At 41.6% G+C, this 20,698-nt stretch overlaps 1 protein-coding gene across 1 annotated transcript; it reads left to right on the top strand.

Moving 5' to 3' along the window:
- Window positions 1–454: 454 nt before the first annotated feature.
- LOC115457049 (vomeronasal type-2 receptor 26-like) lies at window positions 455–12,985 on the top strand. Its single transcript, XM_030186473.1, has 4 exons — window positions 455–1,090; window positions 7,598–7,853; window positions 9,406–10,267; window positions 12,934–12,985. The coding sequence occupies exons 1-4, from the start codon at window positions 455–457 to the stop codon at window positions 12,983–12,985; spliced, it is 1,806 nt and encodes a 601-aa protein (XP_030042333.1).
- The last annotated feature ends 7,713 nt before the right edge of the window (window positions 12,986–20,698 follow it).

Raw genomic sequence — 20,698 nt, 5'->3', positions numbered from 1 at the left:
AAACATCCAAGTGTTAGGCACACAGTAATCCCACTTTCGAAATGCCTCCAACATGCCCTCTTGTGATTTTAAGCACTGCAGATGAATTGCATAGATTAACATCTGCAAAATAGGTTTTGAAAATCCTAATTTGGATGTTTTTTTAAAGAAATACATCCGAATGGTAAATTATGATGCTTTTTGGACGTTTTGGACATTTTTCTCTTTAGAATATGATTCCCCAAATCTCTCTGAAATATGTGTTAAAATCTGAAAAGATGAAATCCTTTGACCTTTTAAATCCTAGATCAGCTATGGATTGACAGAAACATCACTGAATGAACATGATGAGTTCCCAAACTTTTATCACAGTTTTCCGAGTGATTATTCTAATTTCCATGGTTTGACTCCACTTCTCAGACTCTTTGGATGGAGTTGGGTTGGAATTCTCACCTCAACTGATGAGGATGAAATAATGTACTGTGAAGCACTGAAGAGGGAGATTATCAGGAGTGGGGACTGTGTAGATTTTTTGGAATCAATTCCAAATACTATGATTACCTTTCATGAAGAACTAGAGAAAAGAAGTGAACAGATTTTGAACAAGATCTACAAATCAAAGGCCAATGTTATTATTATCCACACTACCAAGATACACATTATAGAAACATTCTGTTTCATCTCCTATAAAAAGATTGATACAAAACTGTTTATCTTCTCTATGGAGACCTCTTCTATTAAGAGCAAGGCTCTTTCCGTCACACCTTTGATATGTAATGCTTTGAATGGCTCCCTAAGGCTTACTATCCCAAAAGGAGATATTCCAGGTTTTAAAGATTACCTCCAAAATAGCAACTACTCAACTTTCATGGACCAAATTGTCTTACTTTTGAGACCTGAATTTGAATGTGGTTTTCTCAATGACAAAGAAAACTGCACAAGATCAGAGACACTGTCTACCACTGATGCTTCACTATTTGATATGGATAATTTTGAGCTCACTTACAGTCTTTATAACATGATCTATGCCATGGCTCATGCGTTACACAACTTGTACACGGCCAAGTCCCAACGTGGAAATAGTCTTAAAATGGAATTTAAGCCATGGCAGGTAAAATCAGCAGGTTCAACTTTTTTAGCTAGTGTAATGGGTTTTTTTCATTACAGAAACATTCACTTATACTCACTCCCTGATTCTGCACATGGTGCCCACAATAGTACAAGTAAATTTGGGTGCACACTTGATTTCCACATACAAAACGAGCCAATTAGTACAGATAATTAGGTGTTAGTACACAATTATTAGTGTTAATGGGCATTAATTTAATTTGCACGTGCATCTTTAGGTGCCAGGATTAGCCATGGGAAGAGTGTGGGTGGATTAGGGGTGTTCCTCCAATTTGCATGCCGTAATATAGAATAACAGAGATCCGCACCTAATTTAGGCTTGAGGATTTATACTTGGTTTCACTAGGTGTAAATCTTTCTGCCCAAAAATCAGCAGAGATCCTGGTACTAAAGACTATTCTAGAAAAGGTGCCCAACTCTGAGAACCGTTTATAGAATAGAATTTAAGCACAGTGTCAGTTTTTTGGCTCCATGTATAGAATTTTAGAATAAATACTATAGATTATTGATGTACATAATATAAAGCAATATATAACATTCCTATGGAAAATTGTTTAACTGCATGCCATACTTCGGTCCCGTTTTTGGCGCCATCAATTTCTATGGGGACAAACTTCGGTTTAGTGCACCACTGATAAGTGCAAGATTTGCTTATATGCATGGTTTAAGACCGCTCCTCTGCAGGAAAGACTCCGCATAAACACATGCACGGAATATGGAAGCCGATTGGCGCGTGACAATCACCGAGATTTCAAATTTACCGCCCCTTTAACTGCCACAGGCAGAATAAGCAAACAAATGTTGTTAGAGTGTACACTGGAGCCATCGTCATTGTCGCGGCAGAACTGTAAGACTTTAACACTGGCTGAACGAATAGAAGTTCTTAGAAAACAAACAAAGTCAAGCATCTGTTTATTTATTCATTTTAACATTAGATTTACAAAGATAAATATCTTTGAGGTAATATTACAGAGCACTGGAAACATTATTGTCTACAGGTAATATTTTAAATACATCAGCTTAACTCCTCGCTCAAATAGTCCACAAAATTAAAGATCCAAGATGTGCTACTCATTAACCAAGAGGAGTTGGTAATAATTCAAAAATAGTAAAGCAAACATTTAGCTTCTCTTTATAATATAGGCCGATTTACTATGAGGATTGTCCCCGTTGCCTCCTGGCCTTATGAAATCAGAAAGTTGTCCAACCTCATAAAAGACATATTTCTTACCTTTGAATATTACCAAACATTTGCATGGGAAACACAGTTGAAATTTAGCTTGCAACGAAATCCTCTCTCAGTTCCAAAAACATTTTTCTACGCAATTGTGTCCATTTAGATACATCAGGAAAAATAAGAATTCTCCCTCCTAAGAAATCTATGTTAGTTCTCTGAAAATAAAATTTCAACAAAGCTTCCTTATCTTTGGAGGAAGACAAATTTCACAATTAGGGTAGATCTCTTTTTTTCTTCTTCGATGGATTGTTCTAAATAAGTAGTTAAATCCAAGCCCTCAGCTTGATCCTTTGAATGATCTTGAATTTCTCTCCCATTTTGTTGTAACTTTTCCTGTTTAATTGGCAAGTAGTAAATTTTATGAACAGGAGGATACATCTGTTCAGAGTACTTAAACTCCTCTCTCAGGAATTTAAAAAAACATCTCCTTCGGTGATATTAAGTCATTCAAAGGAAAATTCAAAATTCTCAGATTTTGGTTCCTCGTGGAATTTTCAAGATTTTCAATTTGTTAACAATTTATCTCCAACTACTTGGGTTTGGACCTCTTTTAATTTTCTCAACTCTCCATCCATATTTGATTGTTTAACTGAGATAGTTTCAAGTTCTGTTTTTATAGCTTTTACTTGTGTGGAATTGTTCAAAGATACAGAAATACAGGATAAACAGATCTTATGGAGGCTTTCCAGCGCAGTCCATATAGTCTCCAGCGATATTACGGCTGGTCTTATCTGTGGCTGTGTCCCCGCCAACAACAAATTTGTTTCAGCTTGTGCTGCAGAATAGACTTGCGTCGGGATCGCCTCTGTCGCCTGTGTTCGCCGGGGTTCCTCTATTTTTCCCCGCACCTCTATAAATTCTTCCGGAGTTTGCCTCTCCTTCGGAGATTTAGGATTCTCCTTCTCCGGTACTACAACTCCAGTCGGCTGCAGAAACAGAGGAGTCAAAGGGCCTGCAGGGCTGAGTGAGAAATCACTCTCCAAGCTGGTGCTCTCCCCAGCACCGGCAGCGGATGCGCCCTTCGGAGTGGAAGCCAGGAATGCCGAGATAGATGTTTGGCGAAGAGAAGGGGTTTCCACCTTGGGAGGAAGGGGTCCTCTCAGTTTCCCCTTTCTCTTAGGCATTCCACAAACACCAAGAATGTAAGTTTATCAAAGAACTAGTTTATGCAAGAAAAAGTTTTTTATCCTGTTTGGGAATCTATAATCTCGGCGTCCTATCCGGCGACCATCTTGGATCCCAAGCTCAGTCAAATTTCACGTGTCTTGAAGCAGGAAGATCAGCTTCTGGAAGACTGGCAAAACAATACAAATCCACACAGGAAACGTAAAAGGGCGGGAAAAGCTGAGGAGGTAGAAGTTTCTCTTCTTCGGTGGTTTCTCGAGTCAGGAGCAGACAGTTTCCTGTCAGTGGTCCACTGCTTATAGAGAAAACTAACTGAATTCAAAGCCACTGTTGGATGGATGGCAAGATGGAAGGAGAGGAGCAACATAAAATTCAAGAAATAGCATGGTGAGAAACAAGATGCTGATGACTTTGGTGCTGAAAATTGGGCTGTTTCAGTACTTCTTACCATCTTGAACAAGTTTGCACTTCACAACATTTTCAATGCTGACAAAAATGGTCTCTACTGGCGAGTGATTCCTGATGGAACACTTGCATTCAAACATGCCGATACTACTGGAGGTAAAACGTCGAAGGACCGACTGACGATTCTCCTTTGCTGCAATATGGATATGAGTGAGAAGTTGGAACCCCTCATCATTGGAAAGAGCAAACAGCCCCATTGCTTGAAGAAAGTTAAGCAACTTCCAGTGTCATATGAGGCTAACGCAAATTCATGGATGACTGGGGAAATTTGGAAGTAGTGGCTAATGAAGTTAGACACTAGAATGCGGGCACAAAAGCATCAGACTTTGTTGCTTTGTGATAATTGTGTTGCACACAGAGATGATGTCAGGATGTCTAATGTCAAAGTGGTCATCCTGCCACCAAACACTACCTCTCTGATCCAACCTATGGATCAGGGCATAATAGCCAATTTCAAACAACATTATCGGGCTCTTGTGCTACATCGTCTGATGAGCGTTATGAATGACCAGACTGGCAAGGATAAACATGCTGTTGAACTGGCTCCTAATCTATCACTGTTGGATTCCCTACATATGCAGAAAGAAGCCTGGAATCATGTTAAACAGGCAGCCACTGTGAACTGCTACAAGCGGGCAAGGATGTGTAGAGGGACGAAGCAGATGCAGCTGTTGCAAACACGTCAGATGAACAGGTTATTAACATCCCAGTCGGTGTTACTAAAGAGGAGTTTCATCGCTACGTAGCTGTTGATTATGATCTACAAATAGCTGACAACAGCACTGATGTCGAGATATGCACCTACACGCAGCCAACAATGGCTGATGATGAAACAGATGGTGAAATGAGTAGCAAGGCACATGCTGATGAAATTCAACAACCTCCTCCTGTCACTTTTGCAAGAGCGCTGGAGAGTCTCAACATCGTACGGGCCTATCTGGAGGCCACTGGATGTCAATGCTATGACAGTTTTTACCGTCTGGCAGACGCAGTCTATGGAACTCACAGACCCAATAGTGTATAGAGGACTATAACTGATTACTTCAAGTAAGTCTAACGTCAGTTAACGGAGACTGTATACCAGGGGCGTATCTGGACTCCGGCGGTAGGGGGGGCCAGAGCCAGAGGGAGGGGGAGGGGGCACATTTTAGCCCCCCCCCGCCACCACCGACCCCCCCCCCCCCGCCATTCTCAGAGCCCCCACCGCCACCAATGACTCTCTCCACCCCCCTCCCGCCGCCAACCCTCCCCCGCTGCTGTTGCTTACCTTTGCTGGCGGGGGGCCCCAACCCATCCAGCCGAGGTCCGCTTCCACCTGCCGCTGCCTTAAAAACTACTTCTTCAGCCGGCTGAAGAAGTAGTTTTTAAGGCAGCGGCAGGTGGAAGTGGACCTCGGCTGGCGGGGGTTGGGGTCCCCCGCCAGCAAAAGTAAGCAACGGCAGCGGGGGAGGGTTGATGGCGGTAGGGGGGTCCAGGGCAAAATCTGCGGGGGCCCAGGCCCCTGAGGCCCCACGCAGATACGCCCCTGCTGTATACTGTACGTATAATAATAAATAAAAGTTTCTTTGGGTCACAACAGTTAAGTGCACGCTCCGGTTAACTGCATGCATTAGCTGTAAATGAAGACTAAAAAAGAATTTTATAAAAGTTGAATAAGAAATGGAAATCTAATATAGAAACTGTAAATATAGTCTTAGGGAATAGAGAGGAAACCGTATTTAGCCTGGATCATTGTTTCTATGTCTAATAGATAAAAGAATTCATGGGGAACTGAGAGAGACTGAGCTGTGGAAATATTAAGAAGCTGATATGGTAGGCCTGTTAGTGGGTTTAAGGATGGATCTGGGAGTGGAGCTTCCTCAGTTGAGGGGTATGGGATGAGGGAGGGAGGAAGTGGGAGATCTTTTGATTTGGTGGGGCAGGCAGATGAGTGAGGGAAGAGAAAGGAAGGGGAAGTGAGGAATACTGAACACCATGGGGGAGGGAGGGAAGGAATGATTGAATATAAACCCTCGGTTTATATTTGTTAACATTTCCCCCACTATTTTTTTAGGGGACAAATGTTATCTCAGTTTCTCTTCAGAGTATATACAGTATATTAGTTCTGAAATGAGATCTAAAATATTAGTACATAAGCATCACCATGCTGGGACAGACCAAGGGTCCTTCGAGCCCAGCACCCTGTCACCGACAGCGGCCAAAAGAACAAGCAATTTGTCCCGCCCATCCTAGAAATCCTGTATTATTCCTTCGTCCATTCAATAACATTCTATGGCTTTTTCCTCCAGGAAGCCGTCCAACCCTTTTTTGAAGTCTGCTAAGTTAACCGCCTTAACCACCTTCTCCGGCAGCGAATTCCAGAGTTTAACCACGCATTGAGTGAAGAAAAATTTCCTCTGATTTGTTTTAAATTTACCACACTGCAGCTTCATCGCATGCCCCCTTGTCCTAGTATTTTTGGAAAGCGTAAACAGACGCTCCACATTGACCCATTCCATTCCACTCATTACCTTAGATACCTCTATCATATCTCCCCTCAGCTTCCGTTTCTCGAAGAGCCCCAGCCTCTTCAGCCTATCCTGATAGGGAAGTCATCCCACCCCCTGTATCATCTTTGTCGCCCTTCTTTCCACCTTTTCCAATTCCACTATCCGGCTCATTTTCGAAAGAGAAAGCCGGCCATTTTCCGACACAAACCGGGAGATGGCCAGCCTTCTCCTAAATCCGGCCAAATCTGTATAATCGAAAGCCGATTTTGGCCGCTTTCAACTGCTTTCCGTCGTGGAGCCGGCAAAAGTTCAAGGGGGCGTGTCAGCGGTGTACCGAAGGCGGGATGGGGGCGGGACGGGGGCATGCTTTCAGATGGCCGGCTTTGCCCGATAATGCATTGTCAGGCAGTGATTGAAAAAAATTACTACAGAATCGATTAATGTCTCCTATTTTGGTGGCACCAAACAATCCTGCATTGTCTCTTCCTAGTTAATGGCACTATACCTTTTATCTGCCCATGACACGCTCTCTCTAAACAAATATAGAGAACAAAATAATCAGTAGATGAACAGCTCAGCATTTTACATTCTTAGAGGACTCACCAGTTCAATCTACATAATCCTACATGGTATTAAAAATTTGCCTTGACTTGAAAGAAATAATGTAGCAAACAATATATAGAGGATTTATACTTAAGCAAACAAGAGAAAAAACTATTCTAACTATGCATTATCTTTCTAGCTCAACCAGTACCTTAAAGAGGTCCACTTTACAGCCCCAGATGGACAGGAGATCTTCTTTGATGACAAAAGACATGCTCCACATCATTATGATATCAAACAGTATTTTCATTTCCCTAATTTGACAACCGCATGGATCTATGTCGGAAGTTTCAAGCCCTCAGCTCCAAAGGACAAGCAACTCTTTGTGAACCAAACAGCCATCACATGGAAAACTCCCTCAAACCAGGCCTGATACTATCTATTCTGTTTATAGTAGAGTTAATAATGTGGAAACAGAGCAGAGGAAGAAAAGGACTTGCCCAAGTTTGCAAGCACGTGTTTTTTTTTTAATTATAGAATAAATATCACAGGCCTTTGTTGAAAACCTTCCCAGTATAAAATCTGTCTTTAAATTAGTTCTCATGATAGCTCAGAAATGCTCTATTTACAGGGGGAACACGGTAATTTTGTCATTAGTACATCAGAAGTAATAGAAGCAGATGTAGCAGACAATCTCTCTTATAGAGAGGGCAAACTGCTGATTGAGGAATGTGACTATTTCTGTATTTCTTCATCTCCTCAGGTCCTCCGCTCTGTGTGCACTGAGAGCTGTACACATGGATATAGGAAAGTTATTGATCGTGAGAAGCCAGTCTGCTGCTTTGACTGTGTCCCCTGCTCTGAAGGGGAGTATTCTAATACCACAGGTAGACAAAACTCATCACCGTGGTTTATATATGTATATATGAAATACCTACAGTTAAGGTAAATTTATTTATTTATTTATCGCTCACAAATATGAGAAAAGGAGTCGGCCCAAGGACTGATCCCTGTGGTACACCCCTGAAAACATTATTTCCCTCAGAGCAAGCTCTATTTACCACTACCCTCTGTGTCCTTCCATTTAACCAGTTTTCAGCCCAGTCAGTCACTTTAGGGCCCATACAAGCAGACTATTTAAAAAAAATTGCCCATCGAATTTTATGCCTTTCAGTCTTGACTTTATATTGCTGAGCATAGGGGTGGTGAGCACAGGCATGACCCAAGTCAAACTGCCACCTGAGGCATGCAATGAGATGGTGCCACTGGCCCTCCTAATGCCTGAACCCCCTTCCCCCTTGAATCTAATATTTTTCTCTTCATACTTTCTCTCTCTCCCAAAGCCCTTCCACCCACCCCCGTCCATGGTCTGGCATCTCCCCTCTTCCCAAGTATGCTTTCCCCTTTGTTTTTTCAAAAGGCAGAGGCAGCAGTGATTCCTATACAATGCCCTATCGACTGCACTGGCTTCTTCTCTGTATTGCAGCCTGCCTCTGAGGAAACAGGAAGTTACATCGGAGAGGAGGGCCACAATATAAAAAAGAAGCCAGTGCCAGTAGCAAATATGGGAATCGTTGCCGATGACAATTTTTGGAAAACCAAAGAAGAAGGTAGACTAGGGGATGGAGGTTGGGGAAGGAAGGGGGAGAAGCCAAACCACTGCTGATGGAGGGGGTGGCTGGTAGAAGTTGTAAGATGCATCTCTGTGAAACATGCCATCTGAGGCCTCCGCCTCAGTTGGCGTAATGGTACTGGCTGATTATATAGGATAACCCATTTATTTCAAATCCAGAAACCTTCTTCTCCTTGTCAGTGTCCAATAAGGTACAACCTCCCCCCATAACCTGTCCCTGTGCCTTTCCACATGGGAGTACATTCTCAAAAGGTCACCTAAACTTAGGTGCCCTGTGAAAGCATGTAAGCCCAAATTCTATAACAGCAATTGCAGGCATAATTGCCATTCTAGAATAATACGTAAATGCATTTATGCACTCATCTTTAGGCGTGAGCATTTACACCATGTGGGCAGTTGAGTGCGTAAATGCTAGTGTTCTATCACCTGATCCTCCCACACCCCTTCCACATCAATGCTCCCTTGCAGATGTATGCACTAGATTTGTCTGTGCAATTTATAGAATACTGACTGGAGACAGTTACAAGCATAACTGAAAATTAGCCCAAAGTAACACCAAAAATAGCCTATCATTTGCCATTAATGTCAGTTGTCAGCTAATTATTAATTTATGTGCACAAATGTCCTTATTCTTTAACAACACAAGCAAATTTGCATTCAAACATTTATTTATATGGAATATTTTATAGAATTTAGGGAATGGTACATATAGCCTGTCAGTTATTGTTTCCTTCTTCTTAAAAACTGAGATTTGTTGGTATTGAAATGTTTACAAATGAATCCTTAAGAAATCTTATGTTCCATAGATGCTGAGAACTGCATGAAGTGTCCAGAAGATCAGTGGCCCAGTGAGAAGAAGGATGAGTGTCTACCAAGAGTCATTGATTTCCTGTCCTATGATGATCCCTTGGGTGTGGCTTTGTCTTCTATTTCTATTTTCTTATTTATTATCACTGCCCTAGTGCTGGGAATCTTTATTAAATATCGGAACACATCTGTGGTGAAAGCCAATAACCGAAATCTCAGCTACATCCTCCTCATCTCCCTCATGTTATCTTTCCTCTGCACCTTGGTATTCATCGGTCAGCCTGGGTCATTGACCTGTCTTCTCAGGCAATCTGCTTTTGGGGTGATATTTACCATTGCTGTTTCTTCTGTGCTGGCAAAAACTGTTACAGTTGTCATTGCCTTCAGAGCCAACAAGCCCAGCAGCAAGTTAAGAAAGTGGGTTGGGACAAGGGTCTCCAGCTATCTAGTCCTTCTCTGCATCTCTGGTGAAATTGTCATATGCACTGTATGGCTGATCGTCTCTCCTCCGTTTCCTGAATATGACACACAGTCTGTGACTGGGAAGATGATTCTACAGTGCAATGAAGGGTCCACTATTGCATTTTATGGTGTGATCGGGTACATGGGTTTTTTGGCTCTTCTAAGTTTCACTGTTGCGTTCCTAGTAAGGAAGGTTCCAGATAGTTTTAATGAGGCTCAGTTTATCACTTTCAGCATGCTGGTGTTCTGCAGTGTTTGGGTGTCCTTCATCCCATCATACCTGAGCACCAAAGGCAAATACATGGTGGCTGTGGAGATATTTGCCATCCTGGCTTCCAGTACTGGACTGCTGGGCTGTATTTTCACCCCGAAGTGCTACATTATTTTGCTCAGACCTGACCTGAACACGAGGGGTCATTTAATAGGGAAAAAAGTATCCTAAAAATGCCACATGAAGGTTTTCTTTATCATGATCTTCTATTCCTGCTCAATATTTGTGCAGCTTTTGTGGACCCTTTTTTTTCATGAACAACTCCCCCCAAAATGCCCCAACTTCCCAGATGACCACCGGAGGGAATCGGGGATGACCTCCCCTGACTTCCCCAGTGGCGATTAACCACCTCCTACCAGGAAAAAAACAACTTTACAAACTTTTTTTTTAAGAGTATATCCTTCACTATGCCTCTGTTCCTGTGACGGCAGTTGAAGACGTCCTTCTCTGCAACTGCAGTTGAGAATGTGCAAAATGACTCCAACACCCTCTTTATTTATTTAGTTGGATTGTGGATCACAAGTAGCAGCAGTGGGACTTGAACCAGCCACCCCTAGATTGCCAGACCAGTGATCTAACCACTAGGCCAGTCTGCCACTCCTCTATTCCACTTCCTTGAAAATTGGCTGTCCCTGTAGGGGGGCAGTTCAGGATGTCCAAAATGTTTGAAACTAGGATGTCCATGCCTTCGTTATGCCTCTACTGACAAACACATACCTCCCCCGCCCAGGGACCTACATACTGTCCCCCCTCCCCCACAGTGATGGCCAAATTTCAAGGAAGTGGAATGAAGTGGAGGAGTGATAGACTAGCCTAGTGGTTAGAGCACTGGTCTGGCAATCCAGTGGTGGCTGGTTCAAATCCCACTAGTGCTACTTGTGATCCACAATCCAAATAAATAAAGAGAGTATTGGAAGCATTTCAGATATTCTCAACTGCCGTTGCAGGGAAGAACGTCTTCAACTGTTGTCGCAGGGACAGAGGCATAGTGAAGGATATACTCTTTTTTCCTGGTGGGAGGTGGTTAATCACCACTGGGGAAGTCAGGGGAGGTCATCTGGGAAGTTGGGGCACTTTTTGGGGACCAGTTCATGAAAAAAAGGGTCCACAAAAAGCGGCCCAAATTCTCGCTTCTGCCGCCCTTCTTTTTTCCATTATCGGCCAAGGGCACCCATCTCGCCTCAGCCGATAAACACGCCCCAGTCCTGCCTTCACCACACCTCCGACACGCCCCGTCAACTTTGTTCATTCCCACTACAGACTACAGTTGGAGGTGCCCAAAATCGGCTTTCGATTATACTGATTTGGGTGCCCATGAGAGAAAGGCGCCCATCTTCCGATTTGGGTTGAAATATGGACGTCTTTCTCTTTCGAAAATAAGCTGGATAGTGTATGAGCACCAAGTGGCATCTGACACGCATAGGTCATTCCCACCCAAATTCTTTACCGCCAGGTCTATGGCTGGCGGTAAGGTCTCAGACCCTAAATGGACGAGCGGCAATTTTGATTTTGCTGCATGTCCATTTTTAGCAAAAATTTTAAAAAGGTCTTTTTTACAAGTGTGCTGAAAAATGATTCTGCACATACCCAAAACCTGTGCGTACACTACTGGAGGCCATTTTTCAGCGCACCTTTGTAAAAGGACCCCTTAGTCTTTAATAGTGTTTAATACACTTGTATGCAATAGCGTTAATTTTCTGACCATTAATGCATATAGTGTGTTAGTCCTAGCATCTTATTATAAAATTTTATAGAATTACCTCCTACATGCATAAGTAGCAGACGTGTCAATGTCCCACCCGAGCATTTATGCGTTATTCCACTTATGCACACTGTTACAGAAAATATTCAGGCAGTATATAATTGTTCAAACTGGAATCTCAAGCTAGCAACCAAATAAATTTCAGATATCCAGTAGATATTTATTTACTATTTAATTAAACTGTTACAAAAAATCATTTAGGTCCCCTACTGGCTGTTTCCCCTGCTTGAATTTTGCAACTTTTGAATGCAAAAGACTCTGTAGAGGTGGCTTTCAGTTACAAAATGGCCCTGTATGTATTAGATATCATTGCACCATTATTACTCTTTGAGTGCCTGGATATTTAGTTCTATTATCAGGGCTTTTTTTGAGGGGGTACTTGAGGGTACTAAGTATCGGCACCTTCTCCATTGTCTGCTAAATTTGACCCATGGACCCCAAGTTTTAATGAAAGAGCTCAGGCTCCACACTCCAATTCTGCCCTGTTATCGATTCTGTGACTGGTTGCATGGGCCCTGGCAAATGTGGATTGGGTCCTTCAGTGATCACCCCATCCCTGAAGGGTGGCCTGGCATTCGGAGTACCGGTACCTTTTTTCTGCTTGAAAAAAATACACTGTCTATTATGGAGACAGATGCTAGCAGTAAAATTCTGGGCACAAGCCAGGCTTAAAAATTCCCTTCTATTTTCTTACTTATTCACTCTTATAAACATGTGAGTCCTCCTGGCAGTTCTAAATATGCCCAACAACTTCACCACCATCCAACTCACCCCCCCCCCCCCCCCAAAAAAAAAAACCACTCTCTTTGCAAGAATATTCAGGCTTACCTCCTGCAGCCTCACATCAAGGGTTGCTTTTTAGCTAATGATGAGCTAGTGCGGAAATGAGCTATACCCAGCGGGTTATTTATCCTTCAGCCTTACATCATACCAAAGAACGATGGAGCAAGTATATTTGCAATCTGTGTATGAGGAATTATTACACGGGAATATCAACACAGGATCCAATCATTGACTTTCCTGAACAAGGGTTTCTGCATATGTACAAGAATATCCTGATGAGCTGTGGGTCATCACACTCTGAGACAGGTTTATTGGGATCAGTTTCTGGGCAGATAAACTATAAAATATTTTTCAGAATCTTAAAAATTATAATATGTTAATATTCTGTTAAAATAAATAAATACTAATAAAGATAACAAATTGTAATATCCCTCTGACTCTTGTAGAATTCATAAAGTTTTACAACGCATTAATTACCAAATTAATGTGTAGCTGAAACGGATATGTTTTTGGAACATAACAAAATCATGGTGGAAACAAGTACAGAACTTTGAAATGATTTCAAACTCAAAAGTTATAAACTGATCTGTATATAGATCAGTGGCAACTAATGAGTCTTGTATCTCAATTGCCATTCAATGAGCATGGTAAGTGGCCAAATGGTTGAGAAATACATTAAAAAGAAATTGACATAAGACCTGCATCCAAAGAAGAGTGTAGTTTACCTGGGAGAGCAGAAACAGTGGACTCAGTACTATGATATGTTCTAAAACCAGTTTGACAAGGATGAAGTGCAGAAAGCTGGATGACACAGTGCAGAAGCTATTGAGCTACTGCTTGCCCTGGGACTGGTACCATGGAATGTTGCTACTCTTTGAGATTCTGCATGGAATCCTGCTATTCTTTGGGATTCCAGAATCTAGCTATTCTTTGGGGTTCTACATGGAATGTTACTACTCTTTGAGATTCTTCATGGAATCTTGTCACTCTTTAGGATTCTAGAATCTAACTATTCTTTGGGGTTCTTTATGGAATGTTGCTACTCCTTGAGATTCTGCATAGAATCTTGTCATTCTTTAGGATTCCAGAATATTGATCTTCTTTGGCGGTTCTACATGGAATGTTGCCACAATTTGGGTTTCTGCCAGGTACTTGTGACCTGGCTTGGCCACTGTTAGAAACAGGATACTGAGCTAGATAGACCATTGCTCTGACCCAGTATGGCTATTCTTATGTTCTCTCAGCTATCTTAGAAATGATACACAGATATGATATCAGATGGTAGTTCCCAGAAGGATAGGAATCCATAGTAAGTTTTTTCAAAAGTAAGCTAATCAATACCTGTTTCTATCAAAAAGGAGCACTGCCCATAGAAAGAATTTGATGAATCATATGTAAAAGCAAAGAGGTGAGGCCATGTCTGGGAAAGCGGCGCCAACTGGAAGGTCAAAGATCCATCTGGCAAGATGTTTGTCTACATGACAACATCTAGGCATCAAAATTTACAACTACCTTTTACAAGGGGTAAGTGTGGGTGAAGTTGGACACCTACATTTTGACATCTAAATTTGGTGCCCAAATGTCAACTTAAGCTCTATTCTGTAACAGAATTTGGGGGTCCAGATGCCTTTATAGAATACTATCTTAGTGCACAGATTGTGGGTATCTACCTGCTAATTATCAGCACTATTTAACTGGACAGCAAGGGATCTGGACGGTTATAGTATTATGCCAGCTAAGTGCTAATATTCACGCTTAGCACATAGCATACAATCAGTTGTATGACATGAAATAACCAGCAAGCCATGAATATTCAGCACCTTGCCAGCCAAGGTTAGCAGCCAAATTCTGCCAATCACCAGAAATGGTCAAGCATTGAGGGGGTCTTTTATAAAGCGTGGGTAAACTTAACACGGGTTTACCAATTTCTAAATCAGGACTAGCGCTGGGCCAGAGCTGCCACCCACAGTAGTTCCACCCTGACCATGCACCATTTCTGGGGGAAAAAGAGAAACCCCAGAAATGGCTTGTGTGGCGGTAACTCGGTGGTAATCGGTCATCACCGCATGCTGCCTGGTTACCACCAGGTTACCATGGGATCCCTTGTCACCAACTCAATGGGTGGCATTAAGGGCTCTACACCACATGGCCATGTGGTAAGAGTTCTTTTATGGCATGGCCATGTTTGTCTGCAGCAGTAAAATGGGCTCTGGCACGCAGGAAAAATGGCAACTGAAGCTGGTGCAGGGCCCTTTTTCCTGCAGCTTGGTAAAAGGATCCCTAAATATCCAGGCTAGGTTCCAACCATGGGACTAAGCCAGCCAGTCTACTGCATACTGAACATTGGCCTCATAATTTTTAGAGCCCTTTATAAATTTGACTCCATAATGCATGTGTAATTAGTATATATGGTGGTAATTATGTAAAGTATATACTTCAATGTATACACTGATTACCCAAACATTAGAATATTTGTGCTTATTTTTTTTTTGGGGGGGGGGTTGTTTGCTTTAGTGTTCACTTTTGTATTATTTGTATGACAAACGCTTTAATAAAATATATAAAATACAGAATGTAACATAGTAGATGACGGCAGAAAAAGACCTGCATGGTCCATCCAGTCTGCCCAAGACAAACTCATATGTGAATACCTTACCTTGAATTTGTACCTGTCCTTTTCAGGGCACAGACCATATAAGTCTGCCCAGCAGTATTTCCCGCCTCCCAACCACCAGTCCCGCCTCCCATCACCGGCTCTGGTAAAGACCGTATAAGTCTGCCCTCCCCTATCCTCGCCTCCCAACCACCACCCCCTCTTCCCCCCACCTGCTCCGCCACCCAATTTCAGCTAAACTTCCGAGGATCCATTCCTTCTGCACAGGATTCCTTTATGCATATCCCTTGCATGTTTAAATTCCGTTACCGTTTTCATCTCCACCACCTCCCGCGGGAGGGTATTCCAAGCGTACACCACCCTCTCCGTGAAAAAATACTTCCTGACATCTTTCCTGAGTCTGCCCCCCTTCAATCTCATGTAGCGGGGAGGGGTGGGATAAATAGTTAAAAGATTGATGATGGACTGCAAGACTCTGGTTATATGGAGTGCACTTCCAAGTTGGAATATTTGTAAAACAAGATTGTGGAATATGTTGGTTTTCTCTGATCTGTCATCAATAAAAAATGTTAAACTAAAAAAAAGAATATTAGCCTATACATCTCTTTATACCACTGTTGATGCTACTTTTGTTTCACTTTCTTTGCCTTTGAAATAAATATTGAGCCCCGGGGTGTAGTTCTGCTCAGCAGCCCCATCCATTTGCATGGCAACACTACCTATATACTTGCACCTTCCAAATTACACATTTTGGGGCAGATTCAGTAAATGGCACCCAACATTAGGTACGGGGATGATCCGCGCTAACTGCTGGTTTCTATATAGAGCGCCTAGAGTTCTACATGATTCTGTGAATAAATCTAGGCGTTTTCGATAACTAGGCACAAAGATTAATTGTTTTAAGAAGTTACGCATTGCTAACAGCTCTTAATAAGCAATAATGAGCTCTAATTTGGGCAAAAAGAGGAGTGCTTATGTGTTGTAGATATGGGCGTATCATGTGTGTTCCAAAAGCTAAGTGCGTCATTATAAAATATGGGTCATTGCAGATAAACCTGCGCTCAAGGATTTATACCAGCTTTACATTGGTATAAATAGACGCTTGTTGATTTAATGTCATGAACTATGCCTAAGCGTATTCTAAACACCGCAGATAATTTAGAATATGCTTAGGTGTAAGTGCTTAACACACATTAATTTTAGACACCATATGTAGAATCGGGTCCTAAATGCTAATTCTACAAAGCTCTCTCAGCACTGAGTGACCTTTACAACATAGTTCTTAGCGTGGATTACCACAGCAAACTTTGGGTGCAACGATTTATGCCCACATCCAACTAAAAAAGTTAGGAGCAAAACCCTCACTTATAGTTCAGAAACACCCCTGACCCACCTGTGCTCCTGCCCTGGCCATGCTTCCCTTTCAGTTGTGTGTTAGAAATATGAACAAAAGTGTTTAAAATGTTACTGAGAAATGGAGCTGTTTGTAAAAGTTTAAGTGTCAGATGTGGCTGAATGTAAATGAGGGAGGGGAGAAGGAGAGCAAAGACATGTTTAGAAGTTGATGTTTCCCTCTATCGAATTAGTTAAAATGGAAAATTATATCAGTCTATCTTAAACCAGTCCACAGGAGAGAAGAATCAAAGTATCATCATACCTTTCTCTATTATTTATATGTGGCCTGCAATTAAAGTGCAGCATGGATCAAGGACAAAACACTAATAGCAGTTTCCAGAAATAGATGTCCGTTCGGATCAAGCAACAAATCCCTTGAGTCATGGGAGACAGCAGAAGAGCACATTATTTTAAGGCGAAGCTCTGAATTTCTTCTGCCCTCACTATAGGATGACTGTGTGTCAAGGCAAAGCTATGACAAAACTGTGATATAGGTAAAACTAGAGCTGGTACAGAAGACTTTTTATTGAGAGAATGATATTATGTCCCTTATTTCTAGGATTGAATGAGGTCATGATGATGGCTTATGCATTAGTTAGCCGATGCCAGCAGACGGGCAATTTGCCAAGTTATAATACGGGCAAAACAAAGAAAGGTGATCTGATCTTGGGTGCAATAATTACAACCACTCACCCTATATTGAACAAACCCTTAAGCTTTACAAATATCAATACAACTGAATCCTGCACAGAGTAAGTATTCATTTACCTTTTATGTAGAGACTTCTAAACCACTGATTGAGTCATCTGAAACAAAGTACAAACTTTCACAATTATACATGAAAACATACACAAATCTACCTAGACAACACAAAGTAGACTCCTACAGAGTCATCAGATCACTAATATTCAACAGACCTATGTTAACTGTTACCTTCATTTACCTTGCTAAAGTAGCCTGAATGAAAATCTGTCTCCAAAGCAGCTAAACTTTTATGAGGCTCTCATGAGGCAGAAATCTCACCTGTGTTGGAGATGTAGACATTTACAGCTGCTTGAGTGCTGGAGCAAATGTCTTTCCCTAGAATGTTTTTAAACATACACATAGCATTTATTAAAAATCTGCATGTATACTTTAAACTCTGACCACACTCTTTCTAAATTCCACTTGTGTATTCATCTACTAGAAAGGGACAAGCCAGCATGTCAGTACACTTTCCTTTACTCCTGTCAGGACATTACATCATTCCATTCATGCACAGATGTTGCCCAACTACTGAAAAATGACTTTATAAAATTGATTCCTAAATATCTCTACCCCATATTTCATACCTGATCTCTCAAGACACTGTAAACCATTGTCCTCTCTATATTTCACAATCAGATCATTCTGCTAGGTATAGCTCCATTCTTTTTCAATCAAATTGGAACACTCGAATTTAAGCTTTCATGAGATGCAGCCCTGCTTCTAAACCCCAAGTCACATAACTGCCTGATACCTGATATCATACTGAAGGCAATGGAGCAGTGAGTGGTTAAACAAAGACTGGCTTATAGTCCTTCGTGGAAATAAAAATCATTACTGTAAGTTAGGATTGAATGTATGCTTGCATATGAGTTATAATAAAAAGAATATCCAGCGATTAATCACTTCAGAATTAATATGTTTCAGCAGATCTTTGGAGAATCTCAGTTCCATACATAAGGTCTTACAGGGTTCAGCTAAGATTCAGTGGCAAAATTGCTGGATATAGTTTGGTAGTTGAAACGTAGGAGTTGGATTACGGTGAATTAGTATAAAGTGGCAGAGTAACATAGTAGATGACGGCAGATAGTCCACCCAGTCTTCTCAACAATGTAAACATATTATAAGATATGAAGCGATACTACAGTTGTATCATTTATGTACAGTTTATGCATCTAAATATGTGTTTTGCTTGCTCACAGAGAGAACTCCTTCAATTACGTTCGGCATTACTTTACCTTTTTGTTTGCCATTGAGGAGATCAACCAAAATGCAGAAATCTTACCCAATATCACCCTGGGTTTCCATATCTTTTACTCCTGCTCTGATGCTTCGCTTTCACTGTGTGGTGTTCTAAGCATATTATCAGGAATAGACGAAATAGTTCCTGGCTATACATGTCATCCAAAGAGTCCCGTTGTAGGTTTCATTGGAAGACTCCCTTCGTTGGCATCACATGCAATTGCCAGACTCAACGGGATCTATAGGTACCCACAGGTATAAAAACAACCTGTCTCCATTTATAATCTCTAAATTTTGCTGTGAGAGTTTCTCTTTTCCCTTGTCCATCTTTTATTGGTCTGTATTATTGATGGTGGTTTCTTGGTGGCATATTACAACCATTGTAATAATTTACTACATATTTGTCAAATTCTCATTCATCTCTAAGCTCATTGAACAAGTAACTACACAATTCTTTTTTCTACATAGCTTTATTGACTTTAAAATTATTTTTTTCAAATACTTTATCTATTAAGTATAGTTTCCGACTTTTATGAGGGATCCAAGATGGCGCTCTGAACGGTCGCACTTGTAGTGGCTCCGTTTGTTTGCTGTGTTTAGCTGCTCTTCCGAGACCCACGACTCCCTGTTTTAATGGGGAAGCGAAGGGGAAAGGTAAAGGAGGGTCCCTCGACTTCTGGACCGGCTTCGGGATTGAAGCAGACTACCTTGCAATTTCAAACGGCGCTACCGGGACCTCTCTGCACATCGACTCCTTCTGTACACCCCGACGTATTGACGTCGATGGGAAGCGGAGACGGGGCTTCCTTGAGCCCCGTGGAACGCAGGGCTCCACCACAACCAGGGAGTGAGATATTCTCAGCAGCCCTAACAGAAACGGGTACCGGAGTGTTTAATCCGCAACTGTTGGAGGGTAGGACTGCAGTTAATCGGACTGGGACACAGGAACAGACGTCTTCGGCCGATTTGGCCTTAAAGGTATTACCACAACATATTGTGAATAAACTGTTACGAACTGAGCCCCCGTCCCACACCTTGGTAACAACAGGTGAAATAATTAAACCCTCAAATGTGACGCTTGAGTCACTGTGGGATATGGTTCATGACACTCACTCCTCTATGCAAAAAATGCTGCAAGAAAATACTAATGATATTAGAACTCTTTCTGAAGCCGCTCTGATACAGGCACAAGTAACTGCACAGCAATCCTGTGAGATTGGAAGCTTGGACACTAAAATTCAAGAAATGGGGATTTTGGAATCCACTTTGGTTAAAGATAGCAATTTTCTACACAAACGCCTAGAATATTTAGAAAATCAAGTTCGTAGACTTAACCTTCGGTTACTCAATTTTCCTAAATCACCTTTGATCTCCCCAGTGGATATGATGAAAAAATATATGATGGATATACTGGGAATGGATAAAGACTCACTGCCTCCTATAACTCGGGCCTATTACATCTGGAACACTAAAGCCATAATGGGAGAATTACCTAAACGAAGGACGGAGGCAGAAATGAATCTTACTTCCTTCCTGGAAAGTTCCCTAGAAGTAATTACACACAGGACAACTATGCTGGTTACCTTTGCGTTGGAACCAGACCGGAATGCAGTGTTAAGACTTTCCCTGAGACACTTAGATAGCGTGTTTATGGGTTCTAAAGTTAGGATTTTTCCAGATTTATCTAGGCCAACACAACTGAAACGCAGGGCCTTTTTGGAAATGCGTCCCAGAGTAGAGGCCATTAAAGCAAATTTTGTGTTACGTTTTCCCTGTATTTGTAATTTAATGTTAGAAGGTAAACAATTTCAATTTGTGGACCCTAAACAGCTTAAAGATTTCCTAGATGCTAGAGGTGAAGTGAATGTTATATGCCCTCCCACATAACAGGCTGGAGTATGAGAGAGAGAGGTAGCGGCTTTGTATTAATTTAGTTATTTTTTTCCTTTTATTTTGATTAATTTCCTAAATCTTGGAACCAATTTCTTTTTTCTTTTTATGTGGACAGAAAAATGTTCT

Source organism: Microcaecilia unicolor, chromosome 14, assembly GCF_901765095.1.
Source record: "Microcaecilia unicolor chromosome 14, aMicUni1.1, whole genome shotgun sequence".
Lineage (NCBI taxonomy): Eukaryota > Metazoa > Chordata > Amphibia > Gymnophiona > Siphonopidae > Microcaecilia > Microcaecilia unicolor.
Note: the sequence above shows the minus strand (reverse complement) of the source record. Positions and strands in the feature narration are given on the sequence as shown.

Bases quoted from the DNA above. Each gene is read 5' to 3' on its own strand.
- LOC115457049 (XM_030186473.1), top strand. From the start codon at position 455: ATGTACTGTGAAGCACTGAAGAGGGAGATTATCAGGAGTGGGGACTGT. The intron at 1,091-7,597 runs GTAAAATCAGCA...CTCTATTTACAG, and splicing joins TGGAATTTAAGCCATGGCAG to GGGGAACACGGTAATTTTGT. The intron at 10,268-12,933 runs CCTGAACACGAG...CTGAACAAGGGT, and splicing joins ATTATTTTGCTCAGACCTGA to TTCTGCATATGTACAAGAAT.